At 36.2% G+C, this 22,623-nt stretch overlaps 1 protein-coding gene across 1 annotated transcript in view; it reads right to left on the bottom strand.

Annotated features, from left to right (window-relative positions):
* Positions 1–22,623, bottom strand: part of LOC115437411 (probable G-protein coupled receptor 158) — a 125,439-nt gene that overhangs the window by 98,169 nt on the left and 4,647 nt on the right. Inside the window, exon 2 of the mRNA XM_030160635.1 lies at positions 9,149–9,254. Coding sequence (XP_030016495.1) covers positions 9,149–9,254 — 106 coding nt within the window. The remainder of the gene's footprint in view (positions 1–9,148; positions 9,255–22,623) is intronic.

The raw sequence follows: 22,623 nt of genomic DNA on the forward strand, positions 1-22,623 counted from the left end.
CATAATAATGATAATTAAAGTCCAGATATGGAAAGCTAAGTTCTTCCTGAAAACAAAGGTGTAAAAGAATTGGCAAAAAAGACATTTTCTGACACTTTTATTGCAAAGAAATCATGAAGACACCTAGGTGGCTTGTTATAATGGCAGTCTTAAAAGGGTTAATATGTAGGATTTGTTCATGTTCATGTGCTTGTAGTGATCTGTTCCAAAACCTGGTTCTAAAAGGGCCTAAATAATTATAGACCGGTGTATCAATAAGCTCTGATCATTAGCAGTTTTCCTCATGATAATGGAGAAAGAAAAACAGTAAATAGATTTCCTCTGTATTACAGTAGTGTAACTGTTGTCCGCCAAACTTTTCCCACTTACTTTGTTTTCTCAATAAGACTTTGGTGATGTATTTTTGTGATTTTCAGTCCAGATGACAGACCTGGGTTTGGGTCAATTCTCTGTCAAACACTGCAACTCAAACACACAGACATTCCAGTAGCATTGGCTTCTGTTTACCGAGAACTACAAGGGAAGGTGGTCACTTCACTCGTTGACAGGGAGAAACAAGTCTTTTACATTTTCAGGCAGAAAACCAAGTGATCTGTCACAAAACCCAGAGAAAGCCTGTCAAGTACGGAGGAAGAAATGCACAGTTTGACTGTTAAGTACATTGTCCATCTGCTCTGTGTGCATATACACTACTAGGACACATTTAGCATATTGAGTGTATGTGTGCTAGCATCCTGGAGTTCACCCTGGTGATTAAAAGTGTCTGGTAGCCCATTGATTGTATTGATACATGTCCTTTCATAAATTCTGTCTGAAATGGTGAGAGCAACATCTGATCTAATCGAAGTCATTCATAGTTTCAGACATAAGAGCAGGTGGATTTAAAGATCCAGAGGCTGCGCGTAAACAACAGCACTATCAAAATACTAATGAAAAAGTCCTGCATTCAGTTTTATTCTTAATAAATAAAAACGATGAATTAAAGACAATTTTATTTTACTGTAAAGTAATTATTTATAATTGTTCACACTATTATCATAGTAATAATGCTGTTCTCTATATGTGCACTATCCCTAACCCTAACTCTAACCTGGAAAAAGATCAATAAAAATATCATTGAAAATACCAGATCGATAAGCAGCATAGATAAGTGTATTTGTATCGATAAACTCTTAATGATGCCCGTCCCTTTGTGCTTATTTGAAGTTTGGAGTCTATTTTAGGTATACTGGTGGTACCTATGCTTAGGCTTGTGTAAAACGTATTGTACCTGGCTTGATGTGAAGCCAAACACTGAAACAAAACCAGCACAGAAGTGTGTCACTTCCACTTAGCAGAGGAGAAGAAATGAGACTACCAAAGCCCATCACCAAGAGTATGTGACTTGGTGGCACTATTGGCCCTCTTAGCTGTTTTGCCAAAGAATAATAAACACAAAAAAATAAGAAGAAATAGAAAAAGTAAGTGCCACCACCTTCAGGGCTTTGAGATAGGGGCTGGCAGTACCTTAATCAGGTTTAGCTTTTTTTTTTTCCTGTAGTGTTTACATATTGTATCAACTAAGCTTAGATAAATAGATATATACAAGGTGTCCCAAAAAACTGACATCATTTCATCACCTAATAATTTTTTAAAAATTTGTTTGTTCTTTTTGCTCAAAAAGGTGTAATCATTTTTATTGTTCTGCTTTCAGGAACAGACATGCCTTATACTGCAACAGAAAAGGCGTTCTGTGTATTGAAGTACGCCTAAACTCGTGAATTTGTCAGAAAATTTCAGAAACAAGCACCAACAGGAAAGCAGATTTGGACGTGGCATAAGAAGTTCCAAGAGGAAGGCTGTTTGTGTCAGAAAAAAGGATCTGGACGGCCGGCAGGTTCAGAAGAGGTGGTAAACCAAGTTCAGGAAACGTTTAGTCCAAAGAAGTCAGTGCAAAGAGCAAACCTGGAAGCCTGGATCTCTAAGTCAACTGTTTGGCGTGTGTTAAGAAAACACTTAAATAGATAAATAAATCCTATTATAAATATCATTTCTCCTGACCACGTAGTCACTCCGATATGGACATCTGAAATTATGTCAATTTTTTTGGCACATCCTGTACTTTTTTGATCCCAAACTGGGAAATTGTAGTGCAACAGCAACATGACAAACAGTAAAAATAGAATATAAGAATAAAAATGAAATACAAAAACAAACACACTATACATAATAAATTAGAAGTATATAAAAGAACTGGTAGAAAATCTGTAAAAACTGGATCAACAGTAAAGTGCAAAGTAAAATGTAATTTTTTTTTTTAAATATATCAATAAAGTGCATAGTGGAAATACGTTAAAGTTTGTTGGCTCATTCAGTTTTTCAGCTTTGAACCACCTAGCTTGACACATTGGTGCAGCGTTAGTTTCTCATGTCTTCTCTCATGCCTCTCCAAAAAGCACATCATCTTTCTAGTAAACAAGCACAACATCCACCATGAGCATGTTCCTCCTCCCTCTGCTGAAACATGATCTTCCTTCGTGTAACCGTCTTCAGCTCGGCAGTAAATCCCTCATGGTCTGCCAGACATTACAGGCTCTATTAGGCTGTCTATAATAAAATAATATATGACAATCTGGTATTATTATGTCAGCACCTTATTATATTGCTTATTGCTAATGCAAAATGAGTTGGATTTGGCACAATGACGCTGTCACTATCGTGTTGCTGGCATTGGAGATTTTTTAATTTGACACGGTAAATCAAACTGGTTTACTGTAAGCAAACAGTAACTGGGGTTGCACATTTCTGTTACTGTAGAACACTAGAAGGTACTAAAGGACTCAGGAGCAGGTCTAATGATTTTTTAGCGAAAAATGTCTCATCAGGAATCAGTGTAGATGCTGCTATTATTGATGTAAGTGACTGGAATAACAAGAGAAAGTGTTCAATATTTAACCCTGTAAAGCCTGAACCATTAAATCACTGACAGAAAATTCCAGTTCTTTGAAATTGGAGTCTTTATTGGTCCTTCTGAACAACCCCCCAATTTTTTTTTTTTTTCAAATATCAATTTCCATGCATGAGTTTCAATTTTGCATCATATTTGGCTAGAACCAGGAAGTACGACCATATTAGTCCTGTGCTCAGGTCTCTGCACTGGCTTCCTGTCGCTCAGAGAATAGACTTTAAATAGCTCTGCTGCTCTATAAGTATCTCCATGGTCTAGCACCAAAGTACATCTGTGACATGTTGGTCCCATATGAACCATCTCGGACCCTGAGAACCTCAGGGACTGGTCTTCTGCTGGTGCCCAGAGTCAGGACTAAACAGGTTGAAGCTGCGTTTCAGTTCTATGCAGCTAAACTCTGGATCAGTCTTCCTGATGATGTGAGACAGGCCTCTACTGTGACAATGTTTAAGTCCAGGCTGAAAACAGCTCTGTTCAACTGTGCATAGAACAACTGAAAGGGTTCTATCTGCACTCTGCTTTTTACTTTATTTTAATTGATTATTATTGATGTTTTATTGATTATGTTTTAATTGTAATTGTGTGATTTTTTTTTTTTTTTTTGTAAAGCACTGTGAATTGCCCTGTGTCTGAATTGCACAATACCAATAAATTTGCCTTGCCTTGATACACTGGGTCTCAATGCTCAAATATTATTAATTTTGAACAAACAAAAACATAATATAACACAAACATGTCTGACAAATTGGTAATTTCTTTTCAAAATTGGCAAAGTTATGCCTCCTTCCTCATTAACCCTTTCATGCATAGTGGTCAATACAGTGGACAGTTATTCTACAGCTGTTCTCTTGTATATTTATGGATTTTGTTGTTTTATTTCCATATCAGCTGATACAGTGGATACGCTTATGCATCATCCCACACACTGTAATTCACACCATTACTGTAAATTTGCTCTTCTAAATAAACCTGATCTGCACTAATATGTTTGAGTGTAAAAAAAAAAATTGCTATTTGTTATTGGACTGTAATTAACTGTTTTGTTTTGTTTTGTTTTTAACAATTTTTTTTTCATTGTTTTTTTTGTTTTGTTTTGGTTTTGGTTTTGGTTGGGGGTTTTTTGCATGGTATCTCCATGCAGGTATGTTAAAATGTGAGAAAACATCAGGTTAGCAGCATTAAACATGTTTTCATTTCAGAATTTTCATGCAGTATATCAGTAAATACATGTTTCTTTCCTTCTTTAGCTGAGTGGACATTTTTGTAACCCCATGAAAAATAGGTTTATAATTTTTTTCTCTTTTTTCATGCCTTAAGAGGAATAAAAACACTCAGAAAAAAATATCTTGATTAAGGTTCACATAATTCATGCATGAAAGGGTTAATGATAGTCTTGTAGTGTCATTGGAAAGGCCTCTGGTGAATGAATTCCTCCCCCCTGGTGGATTATCTGTGTATTGCATGTATCTAATTGTTTACTTCAGGCTTTTCAAGAAAATAAATATCACACTGATCATGTAGAGGGCTTCAAAACTCATGCATAAAATATGATACGTTTGGCGTTATAGGGTTAAGGCTGGTTGGAAATATAAAATCAATTAACGCATGTAAATGACTTCAAGTAAGTTACATATTGGACTTTCATAAATACATACACATACACACAAGGCACATACACAAAAACCTATTCGTAGGATCTTAAACATTTACATTCAAGTGGTTGAGATGAACAGGCTGAGATGTCCTTGGAAACTAAATGTCTGTGCCCACGACTGTGATGATAATAGAAAAGGCAACGCACACTTTGCACGAACACACAGCCAATCCAGATCTGAACAGAACGACTACAATACTATTATCAGCATCATTCAGATTTTACCAGACGGCAGCCATGGGAGAGATGCTTCTAAAAAGGAACAATGCAGAGGAGGCAGCAAACCAGATCAAGGCATACACACAGACCACCCGTGTCTTCTCTGTAGTTTCCCCCCCATGACAAACCAAGAGGGGGAGGCACAGAGACAAAGAGCATGGTCAATTATTCACCACATCTTGCTGCAATCCATTACACTGCATTTATTATACATCATATAGCCAGGGACATGCCATGCAAGCCTGAGCAGCAACACTCCCCTTCTGGAGCGGCGTCTTGCAATACATCACATGAAAAGTAACGCATTGGCACTGACATGAGTGAGATAGTAAAGCACAGGCGAGCCCACACACTGACACAGGCAAACCAGCAGCACGCTGAAGATTGGGCCTCCACCGTCAAAAAATGCAGAACTATCGCATCGATCTCTGACTCCCCGTCTATCTTTCAACACAGAGAGTGACAAAACATGATGTATAGCTGCTGGCAGTTCCATCACAGTGGTCACATGGGTAAAAAAAAAAAAAAAAACACAAACAAAAAAAGCTTTCAGGCTACTCATCATCACAGACAGCGGACTACATCTCAGATAATTTGCTCTGCAGTGATAAGAACAGTCCTGGCGTGACTTCTTTTGGAAACTTTTTATTGATGTTCCATCTCAAACACTCATGCTGCTTCATTCAGCCTTTGCTCTGCAAACATCAAGGACACTTTGATACAGAGCATCATTATTAGTGTAACACATAGATTCCAAACCAAGGATATGTGTACCCCAGGGGGTGCTTGTGCAGTTTCGTGGGAATACTTGTTAAGGACATTTGGTCAAAATAATATAAATCTGTTCAGAAAGAAAAAAGAGCCAAATAGTCAACATGAGTCAGTTGAAACCTTTTGGGTGCCGCATGCTGCAGTCGTGAGCACAGTTACAGATAAATGCTGTTATGTAGCACACTAAAAATAACAGATAAACAATATAAATGGTTAAACTAAAGCAGTGGTTCCCAACCTTTTTTGGCTCGTGACCCCATATTAACATCACAAATTTCTGGCGACCCCAGACATTCAAAACTGATTTTTTTTTTTTTTTTTTGCTAAAATTCATGTTTTTGATCATGTAATAGTTTGCTATACTATGTTACAAATAAACATTAATTTTAGATGACATTTAGTCCATATAATGTATATTATTATGGACAGACGTAGAAAAGCCAGGTGTAGATTACTGCACAAAGTGAGAATTTTATTTTCCTTGGTCAGGATATGTACAGTCAGTCCAGCTTCTATTTACAAGGCTGACAATTAATACTGAACAAACAATAACTCAAACTATGGATTATGAAAGAGCTGCAGCATCTTAAACTGACCACAATGAATATTTGAAAGATAATCAGTACACACTTTGCTAAATGTATAACTAAGCAGCTGATAGAGTTGTCCAAGGATAATAGTAACAATAGACACTTTTACACAGTTAAAAACATTACATTTAAAGGCCTTATGAGCAGGATTTAAGCTAAAAAGGGAATTGAAAAGGAGTACTTGAATTTATCTGATTGCACTCAGGGGGTTGTCAGACTTATCTCCAGTACTGGAGATAGGTCTGGAACACCACTATCATTCTGGAGCAGGGAATAAAAAGAAAAATCTCTGCGTTGTTTGGCTTGTTTGTACGTCTTCAAATGAGTCACTCTTGCCTTGGATGGTGTTAAGTGCAGTACGCAGCAACAGTATCCTTTGTGCCAGCAGAGAATGGGGTTTTAGTGGAAGAAAGTCTTTGTATTTAAATAACTACAATCACCACAAAAGAAAATGCCACTTATAAACGTGTGTCTTTGTCAAAACTTTGGATTTTAAGTGTGTAGATGCAGGGCGGGGGTTTCACAATTGAGAGACTTTGAAAAAAGTGTTGCAAAAATAGTAGATTATTCTAGCAGAGCACAACCTGTGAGACAGTCTACTCTAAGTGTATACCAGACAAAAGTATTAGGAGCCATTGGACTAACAGATATGGTTCATTACATCACCACAAGATCTACCATTTATATAGCAACGAGTTCTTTAACAATTTAACTGATGCAGTGAGTATCTTATCATTTCTTAATCCTTGAAGAACTACAACTATTTTTAAAGCAGTTTCTAAATAAAATGCTTTCTACCTCTACCTTCCATTCACTATTCATATCATAAAGTATCTCCAATCACTGTCATTTGTCAAACTATACAAGTTTTACTGGTGAATCAATGTTGCAGAAAATTGAAGTGTTTCCACGTTCACTGTAGAGCATCTGAGCATCCAAACGGGTCATATCTGATGATGATGAAAAGGTGAGAAACTGTATTTGAAGTGTTTATTTACATGTATTGAAAGGATTAGTGGTTCAGAAGTAATTAAACATTTTAGATCAGTAGATAATTACCTAGATAACAATGGTGGCTACTGGTCATTAAACCACTGGAAGCTCATCTTACGGCTCCATCATAAAAGTTGTCGTTTTATAGCAAAGCAGTTAAAAATAAAAGGAATGCTTAATTGAGGCTGTTATGCTTCATCTGTACCATAAAACCACAGCAACACACACTTGCAGGTGTATGACTGGACCCTTTTTCTCTTCAGCTGATGTAGTCATGACACTTGGACTGAGCTCCTACGTGCTCCGATGCTGGTATGTTTCAACATGGCAGTCAGTAAAAACGGGTTCCGCTTTTCGAACCAATACCTACTCTTTCCAACAGTTCATCCAATCCAATGTCCATAGCAGTGGCAGCTGCTCGTCTTTCAGACAGGGGAAGCTCATTGTCGGCTTAGATAAAAAAATTTGTCAAGTTATTTAAACATAAATTTGGCCCTCCATTCCTTTTTAAGAAAATGGTCAGTGACCTTATCGCACCAAGTAGGCGTCTTGTCAGGTGTTGATCTGCCCTGCTGTTTAATTCAAAGTTTCTCCTCATAACGAAAGATTATCAAATGGCTTTGCCAAAATTAGGTCGACAACATTAGCAGTCTGCCATCATGTGCACCTTGCTAGATAGCTAGTTCATTCCGACCTAGCCAACAGTATGACTGAATTAACTATCTACAAAACGATATTAAACTCGAACAAGAAATGATTAAATTATGTAACTGAAACAAGAAAACGTTGAAATTATGTTAAATTGAAACAAGGAAGTACAATGAGTCTGTTTTATTCACAGTGCAAGAAATGAACGAGTAATTTCGTAGTGGTTTCTCTCTCAATTTCACAGCAGAATGTGTGACGGTATTAAACTGAACTCTGTCAGTGATGGAGTATATCTCAAAACAGCTGTCAATCAAACGGGATTCAGCCTTTCGACTGATCCTCCAATCAGCATGTCAAATCCCTGGCATCCAGCCTGGCTGAGCTCCACCCACAGCTCCATTCAACCCCAGAGACGTCTGGCATCTGGGGGCAGGACAACATCGTGGCATTTACCCAATTACCGTTCAGTTTTGAGGCAATGAAAAAAACTGTTCCGCTCAGTCCCACTGAAGCCCATAGACGCCCGGCGTCTACGGACAAATGTATTAACCATAGATCGTATGAGAAAACAGCGCAACGGGAATGTATGAGAAGTGAACAACATCGAGTCCGTTGATTTGTGATAAAGCTGATTCTGAACGAACTCGTCTGTGAGATGAACGTGTTCTAACACATTTGGAGTCAATGAAATGTCAACACAACTGTAAATATTTAACCATTCTAACAGTACAATTCTGCCCATTCATTTCAGTTCAGCTTCCCTTACTGTCTCAAAGCAATCACTTCAGGTAAATAATCATCAATTTGATAGAGATCATAAATAATGGACTGTGTTTCAATGGAAAAAGGCCATGTGATCTGATGAGTCCAGATTAACCCTATTCCAGAGGCAGATGAAGTGATTAGCCATCATGCCTAGTGTGTACAGTACAAGGGTGTGGGGGCAGTGTTCTGATCTGGATGTTAGGTGTCCAGAAAACAACAGAAATAAATGTTGTGTAATGCATGTGTTAACAAAAGTTAAGGCTAAGTGTGGGAAAGTACATCTTATATGTTTCTTTGTGTGATAATTTATTTCACATTGTAAAGCACTGTATACCATCTGATTATTGTTATTATTGTACTTTTAAGCCTTTTCACACACTGCGTTTGATCACGTTTTTAAGAAAACACTGAATTGAATAAATAAAAAAATAGCTGAATAGCACAGAACAGTAAAATGCACACACAGCATAGATGGGAATAGGTGAGATCGAATGAAAGCAGAGGTAAATGATTATAAATTGATGATGTCTGTGACACATTTTTACTATAGATCAGACTTACTTCCATACTGGTGAGGTTACAGCGATGAGTCCCAGCAAACCATCCACTGTTGGAACACTGGTCAATGTCCACATCCTGCAGGTTCACGTCCACACGGACCACACCCCTGAGAAGACGGGAGAGGCAGAACAATAAGTGAAACAGTCAGAGGGTAAAATAAAGATGATACAGAGGTGAGGTGGGAGGTGAAAAAAGTAATAATAAAAAAAAAAAAAAATGCAGCATTAGTAGATTGTGATAAATGATTGTGAATAGTGAGAAAAGAAATAAATAGCAATATGGAGGATTTAGGGGAGTGAAAATGTAGTTAGGTTTGGTGAGAAACAAGGTGAGAGACAAGTAAAAGATTCAGGAAAAGGGAAAAGAAGGTTATGCAAATAGGTTTGAGCGAGAACAATAAGAAGGAGGAGGAGGAGAGAGTCAAGGCCGGGATGAAAAAGAAGAAAATTAAAAGGAGCAGGGAGAGAGATCCCAGGGGAAAGGAAGGTCGAAGGCGAAAGAAAGAGAGAAAAGGAGGGAATAGAAAGTAATAAATGAAAAAAATAAATTATTGGTGGTAGAGAGAGAGAGAAAAGCTCAGATAAGGGTGGAGAGAAAATAAACAGGAGCAAATGACATTCTAATAAATAACATGGCAAAAGGTTAGCTTACTTCATACCAGACACCTGAGATTCACTAAGAGATGCACTCGGTCAAATAAGGACAAACTTTATTATGAAGCAACTTCGGGGTAATTTTAAAGCTTTCCTTGGGGATATTTGGACACTGTTATTACTGTTAATTTATGGATTTGAAGTAGACTGACACATCCATTAATATGATACTTTAATTTACTATATTTTTTACAACCACCGGGCATTGAAGTTAGTTGTAATTTTTGGCAAATATAAGAGAATATTTCATGGTTTATTGCTTGAGTGAAGATTCTGGCAGAAGGACACAGTACGTGGGATCTGCTATAAACAAAAAAAAACCCTTCATTTTCTGTGTACTTCAAAATGTTCTCTGCACCTGAGTCGTATTTATAAGCTTCATGAAAATGAAATATGTAAAAAAAAAAATCCTGTTTCGACTCTGATTTAACCAACAAACACCTAAACACCTACCATCGAACCAAATCATCTACCACAGTAAACTGTTTAACACCGACTGATCTACTAATCCTATCAATACATGTAAATAATTGGTGTAAAATGCAGTTTGTCATCATTTGATGGTCTTCAGATATGACCCATTTGGACGTTCAGAGGCTCCGTAGTGAATGTGGAAACACCACTATCTTCTACAGCATTGATTCACCAGTAAAACCCATGGAGTTGGATCAGTGACAGCGGATGGAGACAGTTGTTTTATGTTCAGTTAATGATATATTTTGATTAAAAAGTCACTTTTTCTCCAGTTTTCTCTGATTTTGATACAATAAACCTCAATTTTACTTTGAGCTTTAATGAGCATCTGTATGATCAGTAAATTAAATACAGGAAAATACAGGATTTACACTGAAAAAATGCAAAATATAGAAGATAATACAATAAATAAAACAACAATAACAATAAAACAATTAATGTTGATGAATCACACAGGGGTGGCGATCGTTCAGAGATCCTTGAGAGATCAATGAGCAATGAAAAAATGTCCAGATCTCTCACCGATCTTTCAATGAGCATCCAGCGATCACCAAGATCTTCCAGTGATCTCCACAGTAACTACAGTCTCCTCAAACTTTTGACTCAGTCAAGCGCAATCTCTCAACAACAGCCAAGGGAAGCAATCTCTCAACTAATGCTCAAGGTGCGCTCAAGAAGCCCTCAACAATCTCTTCAATCTCCCAATGATCTCTCAGCAATCTTTCAATGAATGCCAAATTTTTCCACCCCAAAGGTAGAAATGATTGAGAGATCAATGAGGGAATGGGTATGACTATCTCAATGACCCCCCCTGCCTGATCTGAATGATCAGACAGTTTAAAGGGGTCATATTTTGCTAAACCCACTTTTATTAGTCTTTGGTACATTTTTTTGTGTATTTGGACCCTAATAGTTCATAAGGTTTGAATTTGAACCCTCCAGGTGCTGCAAAGCTATCTTTATATTCATTCCGGCAAAAATTCAGTGGATTTCTACAACCCATTTTAATTCCTGCTTAATTTGTTATGTTTTCTAACTAATTACATCATGACATATGCACATATAAGTTCAAGACTACCGACGAACATTTCTCCGAGTACGCCATAATTGTCAGCAACAGCGGTTGTAGTAAGAACTGAAAACATGTCCAAGCTTCGAGCTGATTACCTAAAACATTCAGTTGTCGGTTGTATTAACAAACACAAGTGGCTGAACAGGACAGAGCAGCCCAGTCAACAACTTGAAGGGGGTGGAGCATGAAGTGGCTCATTTTGATTTAAAGAGCCAGCGCTCAAAATGACCTTTCTGGTGTCATTACTCAGAAATGCGGTTGAAGATGGACCTGTGGAGTTGAATTAATGAAGAATTCAGACCCAAGCATAGCATTTACAGTTTATGTAGACCACAGGGAAATGCTTCAAAATGCATAATTCCATTTTAAAAAGCTAAATATCACTCTTTTAAAGTAGGGGGCCAAAGGCACAATGAGCGCACAAGGATCTCTCAAACATTTACACAGAAACAGCTTTTTTGAGGCTTAAGAGATTGTTGAGAGATCAGGCTAATTTTTGATCTCTCAATGGTCACCCAACAATCTCTGTGCTGTGTAAAGGGGCCCTTAAGAAAGGTTAAATATAGAGAAATATTAATTTGGGAACCATCATAAAAGTAGCGCTGGGTCTTTATGGGTTAAAACCAGAACCTCTCTGCAGGACTTTGGTGAAGTTTGTAGTTCAGTGGATTGATCTATGCAGCAGTGAGCATTACAGAACCACAATGTGAAGTGAATAAGGTTAAACACTGTTGAAGGATGTGACTGCAATACAACAGTAGAAAAGAAACTACTCTGGAAAATTTACTTCAGTGTTTACCAAGATTACTGTGTCCCTGACCATTAGCCGACCTCATCTTTATGCCTCTTGTACTCACACATACACATGATTTATCCTTTTCTGTCCATTTTCTGAGAGAGCTCTACATTCACATGCATTATCTCGCTCTCTGTTCTGTCTGTCATTTCGCTTTGTGAATAAGCCTGACACACATTAAAGCCGTTTTTGTGTTGGAAAGTGGAACAAACGACCGTGGAAGGATGCCACCTCCCCTGAAGAACAAAAAAGAATGAGAGAAAGAGAAGGAGGCAAATGTGTTTGAAATGACTGGTGTGTGTGGTCCAGGTTTTTATCACATTATGGGGGTGTAAATCTGTTTCCACAGTCACTTGTGGGAACTTGGTTCTTTTATGGAGCTCCTCATAATGTAAATTAACGCTGCGCAATCTGGCCAAAAGATCATATGACAACCTTTTGAAGTAGAATCATGATCCACAATCTGGATAGGCAAGATACAAACAGACTTTAAGTTTTCCCAGGGTTCTGAGCGTTATGGCTTTTTGATGTTGTTATCTGACAAGAAATTCTGTATTTTTGCCTAATTTGTCTGGATGGAGATGTATAATGAACCAAAAAATGTTATTCTAGGGCATGTGTAAATCACACTCTTGTCAGTCATTATTGGCTCAACAGCAGGGGGAGGAACACACTTAGAACCTGGTGAAAATGCCCTCAATATGTATGAAGTATTTAGGTTATTATAGTATTTAAAGTGGTTCTATTTAGTATTAACCCATAAAGACCCAAACATCCTCCATCGACCAAAATCATCCACTGATGTAAAATGTTTGATCCACTAATACTATCAACACATTTAAATAATTGGTGTAAAATACAGTTTGTCGTCTTTTCATGGTCATCAGATATGACCCATTTGGACATTCAGAGGCTGCGTAGTTACCGTGGAAACACCGTCATCTTCTACAACATTGATTCACCAGTAAAACCCATGGAGCTGGATCAAAGACAATGGATGGAGACACTGGGTTTATGTTCAGTTATTGATATATTTGCTGAAAAAGTCCCTTTTTCTTCAGTTTTCTCTGTTTTTGATATAATAACATTTGAATTATTTAGAGCTTTCATGAAAATCTAAATTAAATGTAGGAAATTAAATATAGAACAATACATGATTTACATTGAAAAATACAAAATACAGAGGATAATATGAAAAATAAATGCTGTTAAATCATTTAAGAAAGGTTAAATAGAGAGAAAAATTCATTTGGGAGCTGACATAAGAGTAGCACTGGGTCTTTATGTGTTAATATTCCAAAGTTAACATCAGGGGGAGGTCTTGTGCGAGAACACACTTAGGACCAAAACCACCAACAAATCAAAGCTATGTATCCACAGACTGTATCACACACTGAATAATGTATAAGGCTCATTGTTCACACTCATCTGTTTAATGGTATCACCAAGGTTTCTTCTTCAAACTAAAACACATGGCTATTTATTTTAATAGTCAGTAACAATAATTGTGTCTTATAAACATCATGTGCTGCATCAGCTGATAGTTTACATTATAGCTCTGTTTTTAGACTGAAAACAGCCACAGTAAAACCACAGATCACCTCTGTTTTCTGTAGGATTTGTGTTGTCAGTAGCTGCACTAAAGATGTGTTTGGAATCGAACAAACAAGGTCAGAACTGTAACAGCTTAGTCTGAACCATGGATCAACAAACAATAACTTAGCAAAGATAATTCCTTCCCTGGAGGTTCTCTACAGTTCCCACTGTCTCAGGAGGGTGCGGAATATTATCAGAGATGCAACCCACCCTGGCTTTCCACTTTTTGAACTTTTACCCTCTGGCAGATGTTTCCGGACACTAAAGGCCAGCACAAACCGTCTAAAAAACTGTTTTTATCCCAGGGCCGTAATTGCACTGAATGCTGCTGGATATTAACCCTTTCATGCATGAATTATGAGAACCTTAATCAAGATTTTTTTTTTTTTTCTGAGTGTTTTTATTCCTCTTTAGGCATGAAAAAAAAACAATGTGATTGATTTTTTTTTTTTTTTTTTTTTTTAATCAACATGTTTTTCATGGAGTTACAAAAATGTCCACTCAGCTACACCATGAATTTTATTTTTGAAGCAAAGAAACATGTATTTAAAACCCAATATCATAAAGTGATATGAAAACAGTGAAATGAAACCATGTTTAATGCAGCTAATCTGATGTTTTCTCACATTTTAACATATTCTAATGCTAGTTATTACTCACTTCATGGAGATAATATGCAAAAAATAAATATTAACAATTGATTTCCACTCAAGAACAGCAAAGTTACAATAATGGTATGAATTGCAGTTTATGAGATGATGCATAAGTGTCCACTTTGTTGGTTGATATGGAACTAAAACAACAAAACCCACGGATATACAAGAGTAAAGCTGTAGAGTAACTGTCCACTGTAGTGACCACTATACATGAAAGGGTTAATTAATTGTGTGGAGTGCTGAATGTTGTCCAGAGTATGTGATGATGTTTTATTTGTTTTTTATACTTCTAATAACACTTTTTTTATGCTTTTTTTTTTTTTTAATGCCATCTTTGTTTTTCTTTTATATTTTAGTTTTTATACTCCTTTTTTTTAAATACATTATTAATACTTTTTTATGGCACCTAGGACAATTGCGCTTTTCAATATTGTTGTACCTGTACAATGACAATAAAGACATTCTATTCTATTCTATTCTATTCTATTCTATTCTATTCTATTCTATTCTATTCTATAATAACATCCCGTAATAACTTCCAATCTTCATAAGTCTCATAATCAAACTCAGCCCTGTAAAAGAAATGCTGCCATTTCAGCATCAAACTCCATTCTTTTAATTTACAGCTGTGTCCAGGGGAGAAAACATCAACAGTGCTTCTAACTGTCATCAATTTGTCACTTTACTTGACTCTAACAGTTGTTTCTTAGTGGTTCCCATCCGGTCACTTTCTGACACTTTGGTAAAAAGGTTGCATGGTGTTAGTTTTCTTCACCATGGGAGACCAGCAGACTGACTCACTATTCTGGTGGTCACATAAATCTGTTAAACTGTCAGTGTAAATAAACTCAGTTATAACCCTACAATCCCATACATCTGCATCTTTGGCAGAACCTCTGAGCTCTTTATTCGAAACACTCTAATGATAATTGTTGGTAATCTAGAAATACTACACTACACACCACATTATTCTAGATTGAGGGTGTCAAACATGCAGCCTGGGGGTCAAATCTGGCCAGCCAAAGGGTCCAGTCTGGCCTGTGGGATGAATCTGTGAAATGCAAAAATTACACTGACATATTACCAATAATCATTTTAGCTCAGGTTCCACATTCAGACCCATTCAATCTCAAGTGGGTCAAACCAGTAAAATACAATTATAATAACCTATAAATAATGACAATTCCCAATTTTTCCCTTTGTAAATGTAATTTTACTGTATTTTATTATTCAAAAATATATTAACTATTATTCAAAAATATAGAGCTCAGGATTGACTAAAGTTAATACTTGTTTTAAAGATTAGGATCAATATTAGTAGTTGAGATAAGAACATGATCTACCTGAATTAAATTAAATATGTATTCTCTTCTGTTGTACATTTAGCAATGATTACACTGAAAATTTTGTTTGTTTGTTTGTTTGTTTGTTTGTTTGTTTGTTTGTTTGTTTGTTTGTTTTCATATGGAAACATTGTCTTAATTGTAAATAGGGTTAAGCAAAATAAGTCTTAGCTTCAGCCTAAACTTTTTCGGTCGCATTGTATATGGAACAATGGATATGTTGTTTTTGTTTGCTGTTTAAAGTAATTCATGAACGAATAAACTACTATTACTACTACTACTAGTACTAAAACAAAATATCATTTCGTATAAAAAAAAAAAGAATAACCTGAACAAATATGAACCTAAAATGTCTTGAGAAGTGCAATTTTAACAATGTTCTGCCTGTTATTAAATTTTGTGTGTATTTGTAGATCCACTGTGATCTGTAAGTTGTAATTTACATGTGTAAATGATAAATTGAAGCATAATATTGTTAAAATTGTCCTTATTTTTCTTAAGAAATTTCAGTTTGTTTCTGTTATTCACATTGTTTTAAAGGATGGTTTGTAGATGTAGATGTTTTTGGGGGTTTTTATGTAATTTTACTTTTTTCACTCTAAAACATAAAGAAAAGTTTGGAGTTGACATTGTTTATTTATATATATATATATATATATATATATATATATATATATATATATATATATATATATATATATATATATATATATGATTATATTATTTCACTGGTCCGGCCCACTTCAGATCAAATTTGATTTGATCTGAATTTGACTGATGAGTTTGACACCCCTGTTCCAATGATATATATTTTTTGATATTAGAAAATAGAAAAAGAATACATGGCCCCTTTAAGATTAGTTTTACAAAAAAAAAAAAAAAACTATTAGCTGTTTCTTTTTTTCCTTGCTTAATGGCCTGTATTTAACCCTCTGTGGAATTCATCATACTTTCCTGTAACTCCACTTAATTCAGAACCACTAAATGTCCTCCGGTACCTTAAAGCAACCCATGATTCTTCTCACAAGCTGCAACCATCATTCATATTTTAAAAACTGATTCTAAAAACTCTCCTCGTCCAAGTCAGAGGAGGAAATTCGACTGGAAGGATAGTGAGAAGGAGCCAGACAGAGGGAAAATAGATGAGAGGGAAAGGCTGCTTTGAGTTAGAAGCTGGAAGAGATGGTGGAACTGACTCTATCGTCTCCACTAGCTTATGCTTTTCTGTCCAGAGCCAAACCAACTTTCTATATTTAGAAATGTCATCACAAGACCAAAATGAGCAGAAGGAGCAACTGAAAAGTCACAGACCACTACTTATATTAAAGCAGAAGCAGATGAGGTAAACAGCATCTCGAAGGCAATTTTGATACTGAAGAATCTGCATCGTTTTACAAGGCACACTTTAGTAAACAGCTACTTTATTTCATCTCCTTTTAACTCTTGGCTCCCTCTGGTGCCTTTATATACGATGTTAACAAGCACCAGACGACTGTATACTTTAATGTACAATGCATCCAAGCAGAGTACAGCAGAGAATGGCTTTATTCTCCTTTCTTATAGTCATTTGGATTGGTTTAGGTGTAAAAGAAAGAAACGCCATTCCCAAAATATCCAGTATTTGCTCCATACATCTATAAAAGAAAGCATAAACATGCTTATTTCTCTCTTTTTTATGTCTATTTCTGAAATGGATGGTGTTATAAAAGAACTTTACTACATAAGGGCTTTATTTGGATGACTAGAGTGGATGATTTTTCTCCCCTAAAACAGGAAATGCTGAACTTTTTCAATGATGCATGAGGTGAAACAAGAATCCTTCTATATAAACTGTGTTCTATGCTTCTAACTTGTGTTTTTCCTCTTTAACTTGTGTTTTGTTGTGATTTAATTCTATGTACACTGCTGCCCATAAAGCTCAAATAAAATATTTTTATCTCTTGTGTCAATGGGATTTTTTCTTGATATATAAAGTGTAATGGACTCAGTATGTAATCTTTGTACCTACAGATGTGGATGGATAGAATTAAAAAGCGGAATGTGTCTGAAAACATAATTATTTCAACTTTATGAACAATAGTGTATGTTTTAGAGTCACATCAACAATGAATTCCCACTGCTCCTGCAATGGAAAATAAAGCCTTTTTCATTCCTGACTCTGAAACTCAGCACTAGCTCCAACAACAGGTAATTAAAAATGTAAAAAACCTCCAACATGTAGAGCAGTGTTTTTCAACCTTGGGGTCGCCTGGAATTCAAATGAGGTTGAATGAAATTTCTAGTGAGTGATAAATAAAATAAAAAAATTTAAAAAAACTAATAAAAAATATTTTTTAATGATTGAATAAATATTTCATTATAATTAAAATGCCACACACTTTTCTACAGTGGCTGACAAGGGCCAAACACATTGCAATGACCCGATGCATCTCAGTTAAGAGAAAACAGCTGCAAGTACAGAAACGATGCAAATTCACAAACTCAAACACAAATCTAAACAAGGTACAAAAAGAGGAACGTGGTGCAAATGAAAAAATGCACCGCAAGAAAAAAAAAAACAAATCCATAATCATCAAATGCTTTGCAAATAAAGTAACGATGCAAACCAAGAAAACATCTGCGAATGAAAAACGCTGCATAACCAGTCACTACAACAGAAGTTCTCCAAACCTGTAGGGGGCAGCGTTTATAGACAACAGACTAGTGTCAAATAGAATCAAATAAAGTCACATTACCACACAACGCTGTAACTTCAATTTGTTCCTACTGTGGTTTGAAACACTGTCAGTCAGCTGTTCTCCCTCTCTCTCCATCCTGTATGTCTCTGCATTGAGCTGTTCTGCTGACAGCGCCCCCTACAGGTTTGGAGCACTTCCGTTGTAGTGACTGGTTATGTAGCGTTTTTTGTTTGCAGATGTTTTCTTGGTTTGAATCATTTTGTGCTTTGCATTGTTTTTTTATTTGCAGAGCATTTGATGATCGTGCATTTGTTTTTCTTTCTTGTGGTGCATTTTTTCATTTGCACCATGTTCCTCTTTTTGTACCTTATTTAGACTTGTGTTTGAGTTTGTGAATTTGCATCGTTTGTGTACTTGTAGCTGTTTTCTCTAACTGAGACGCATTGAGATGTGCAATGTGTTTGGCCCTTGTCAGCCACCGTACTTTTCCTAACAAAAATCAAGTTCAAGTAAAATGCAGGATATAATATCTGAGAGGGCACATCTTGATTGACTTGATCATGTGACTGTGTGCGTTACTACGCTTCAACCTGCCCAGTGTCACGGTCAGAAAACCAGACCAAACAGAGAATGGAAAGGTTTCTTCACCCGTCTGGCCCCGCTAAGAACATCTCTAAGAGAAACTGAGAAGTAAACACCAAAAAGGTGCATTATATACATTATACAGCCTAAATGTTGTCTAAAATTAATGTAACATTTAATTTGAATATAATTTTATTTCCAAATCATTAATTTTTGTTTATTATTTTTGACATTTGTTTATGTTGTAATTTACATCTTATTTCATTAATTATTTACTCAATTTATATTATATATTCTTTTATTATGTTTCTTCTTGCCTTTTTCTTAATATTTTGGTTCCTGCCTATTGTTTGTAGTACGACCTGTTTTGGCGTGACATGAGAATTAAGTCCATGGTGGAGCGCGAGCAGTGTATGTTGTGCTGAGCTGCTGACAACAAAGCATGCTGAAACCGTCCTGCCGTTTGGTGACTATTAGCACGGAAGATAGCAAAACATATCAGCACCAAGAATACCATTGTAACCCACCTTACCCACAGCCCCGGTGAGACAAGCAATATTTCAGGGTTACATTAATGTTTATTTACAACATAACATAGCAAACTATTACATGATCAAAAACAAATTAATTTTAGCAAAAAATGTCTCAGTTGCCAGAAATTTATGATGTTAAAATGGGGTCACAAGCTAAAAAAGGTTGGGAACCACTGATGTAGAAGTCTCGTGGTTAAAACATAAGCAACAAACCATCAAAAATAGAAACAACACACTCCAGAGACTGTTAACTTCTTTGCTTGTCTTATTTTGTAAATGCACGACACCTGAATGGATTTGATCCGTACTCTGCAATTGTCTCTTGTAAAATGTCACAGTCATTTAAAGACTCACTCAAAATGTCCTTGGCTGAGCTGGAACAGTTGATCGATTCATTATGAATTCATTTGCTGAATTAATTTAATAACACTTAACATTATCAGATGCTTAAGAGGAGCTGCCGTGTCTTTCGACTGCGGGGAAACATCGACGGTACAAGACAAGCATCATCCCAGACAGGTCGTACATCATTATTTAGACGCATAAGTTTTGAGCTGCGTCAGACACTGCGACTGCTGTGTAAGTTCACACTGAAAACTGCAGTAATTTGGATACAACTGCAGTTATTTCCATCACACCAAGATCTCTCTGCAGTGTTAACAGTGATGGGCTTATAGTAAAAATGTCCAGAGATGCTCCTACTCACGTCATCATGCATGAGTGACGGTCGCTGCAGGTAGTGATACAGCACTTTGCTCAGGGACATGTCAGCCAGGTGGACTCATGCCAGTTTGGGGCTCAAATTACTAGTATAATGCATACAGTTCTGCCCATAAACACAAATCACTCCTCATTTCTTATCTTAACCCATACCCAGTGTTACTTTTCTGGCAGTTCCCAGATGAATTTTTCCTTAATATTTAACCTTCCTTTAGTGATTTATCACCATTTTATCTTCTGTATTTTGTGTTTTTTTCAGTGCAAATCATGTATTTTCCTACATTTAATTCACTAATCATGTAGATGTTCATAAAAGCTCAAAGTAAAGTTGAGGATTATTATATCAGAAACAGAGAAAAGTGAAGAAAAAGTGACTTTTTCAGCAAAATTCATCATTAACTGAACATAAACCAAGTGTCTCCATCCACTGTCATTGATCCAACTCCATGGGTTTTACTGGTGAATCAATGTTGTAGAAGATGACGGTGTTTCCACGTTCACTACGGAGCCTCTGAACGTTCAAATGGTTCATATCTGATGACCATGAAAAGATGAAAAACTGCATTTTACACCAATTATTTACATGTATTGATAGGATTATTGTATCAACAGGTATTAAACATTCTAGATCAGGAGACAGTTTTGGTCGACGGTGGATGTTTGGGTCTTTATGGGTTAATTAAACACCACATTCAGCTCTGTTGCCGCTGGAGATACATGAGAAATACAAGTGCTTGAGGTAGAATTTTATCAGAATTAAATTAGATGTTGAACGCTAATGTGACAACTTGGGGATGATGCAATACATGTAGGTGATGGTGCACTTTAAAACAAGTTTTGGGGAAGTATATAATGTACAACGACATGTCTGACGTTTAGTAACATAACTGGGACATTCCCAAAGGGCAGTAGATGTTTGCTCCCAGAGGATTTGTTGTGTTTTTCTCCGGATAATATTATAAAGTCTTGATTTTAAGATACCTTGAGATGCATAATTGTGTACTGTAGAGGAATTAAGGAATTAATCTGTCAGTAATCAGCTATCTAACTGACTGACTGACAGTTACTTTAATAACTAATAATAAGTTTTATATCGTTTTAATCAACCCATAAAAACACAGTGCTACTTTTGTGGCAGTTCCCAAATGAATTTTTCCCTCTATTCAACCTTTCTTAAGTGATTTATCATCATTTATTATAAAATTATCCTCTGTATTTTGTATTTTCACTGCAAATTATGCATTTACAGTGTATGTATTTATTTATATTTAGTTTCCTGTATTTAATTTAAATGTTCATGAAAACTCAGAGTCAGTTCAAAAGTTATTATATCAAAACAGAGAAAACTGAAGAAAAAGTGACTTTTTCAGCAAAGATATCAATAACTGAACGTAAAAACAAGCATCCCCATCCACTGTCATTGATCCAACTCTATGGGTTTTTCTGGTGAATCAATGTTGTAGAAGACGATGGTGTTTCCACGGTAACTACAGAGTCTCTGAACGTCCAAATGGGTCATATCTGATGACCACGAAAAGATGACAAACTGTATTTTGCACCAATTATTTACATGTATTGATAGGATTAGTGGATCAACAGTTATTAAACAGTTTATTTTGGTAGATGCTTTTGGTCGCTGGTGAAGGTTTGGGTCTTTATGGGTTAAATGGACAAAATTCTCTGATGGCAGCTTCTTGAATGTCAATATTTTCTTCTTTCTTCATAGAAAACTGATTAACTTCGAGTTGTGGATCAAGTGGGGAGAGACAAGAGACACTGATGCCGTCACACAAATAAACAAAGTTGTTTAACTACACAGAGAATTAAATACAAGGCCTGCTTTTAAGGTACTGGACTAAACAGGCGCCATGAGGGTCCTTGTCTGAACAAACTGAAAACTAAATTTAACAAACAAATCAAATGAAGGAAACTGGCTGAAGGCAAAGAAAACTGAACCGACAATGCCTCCTAAGAAAACCAGTCAGCTGGATGAAGACATTGAGGAGATCAAAAAATCTTTGAGCATTATGAGTGGAGAATTCAGCCAAGTAGGACTTTTGAGGACATCATTCTCAGCTTTTGGAAACACTTTTTCTCTATTTTGTAACATTTTATAGACCAATGAACTGATTCATCAAAAAATAGTCAGTAGGTGAACTAACAGTGAAAGTGACTGTTAGCTGCAGCTTTTGTGTTTTGTGATTTGCTGCTATTTAAGTAAAAGCTGAAGTGAATTAAATAGAACATTTGCCCCAAACTCCTCAGAATGGATCTCATGGTGTCTCTTCTGTTTAAATTAAAGTGTTGTGGTGCACCTGAAGAACTTAATGCATTTTCAGCTGCAAATGAGAGACTGTGGAGGAATTTTTTTC

The sequence above is a fragment of the Sphaeramia orbicularis genome, chromosome 17 (genome assembly GCF_902148855.1).
Source record: "Sphaeramia orbicularis chromosome 17, fSphaOr1.1, whole genome shotgun sequence".
Taxonomy (NCBI): domain Eukaryota; kingdom Metazoa; phylum Chordata; class Actinopteri; order Kurtiformes; family Apogonidae; genus Sphaeramia; species Sphaeramia orbicularis.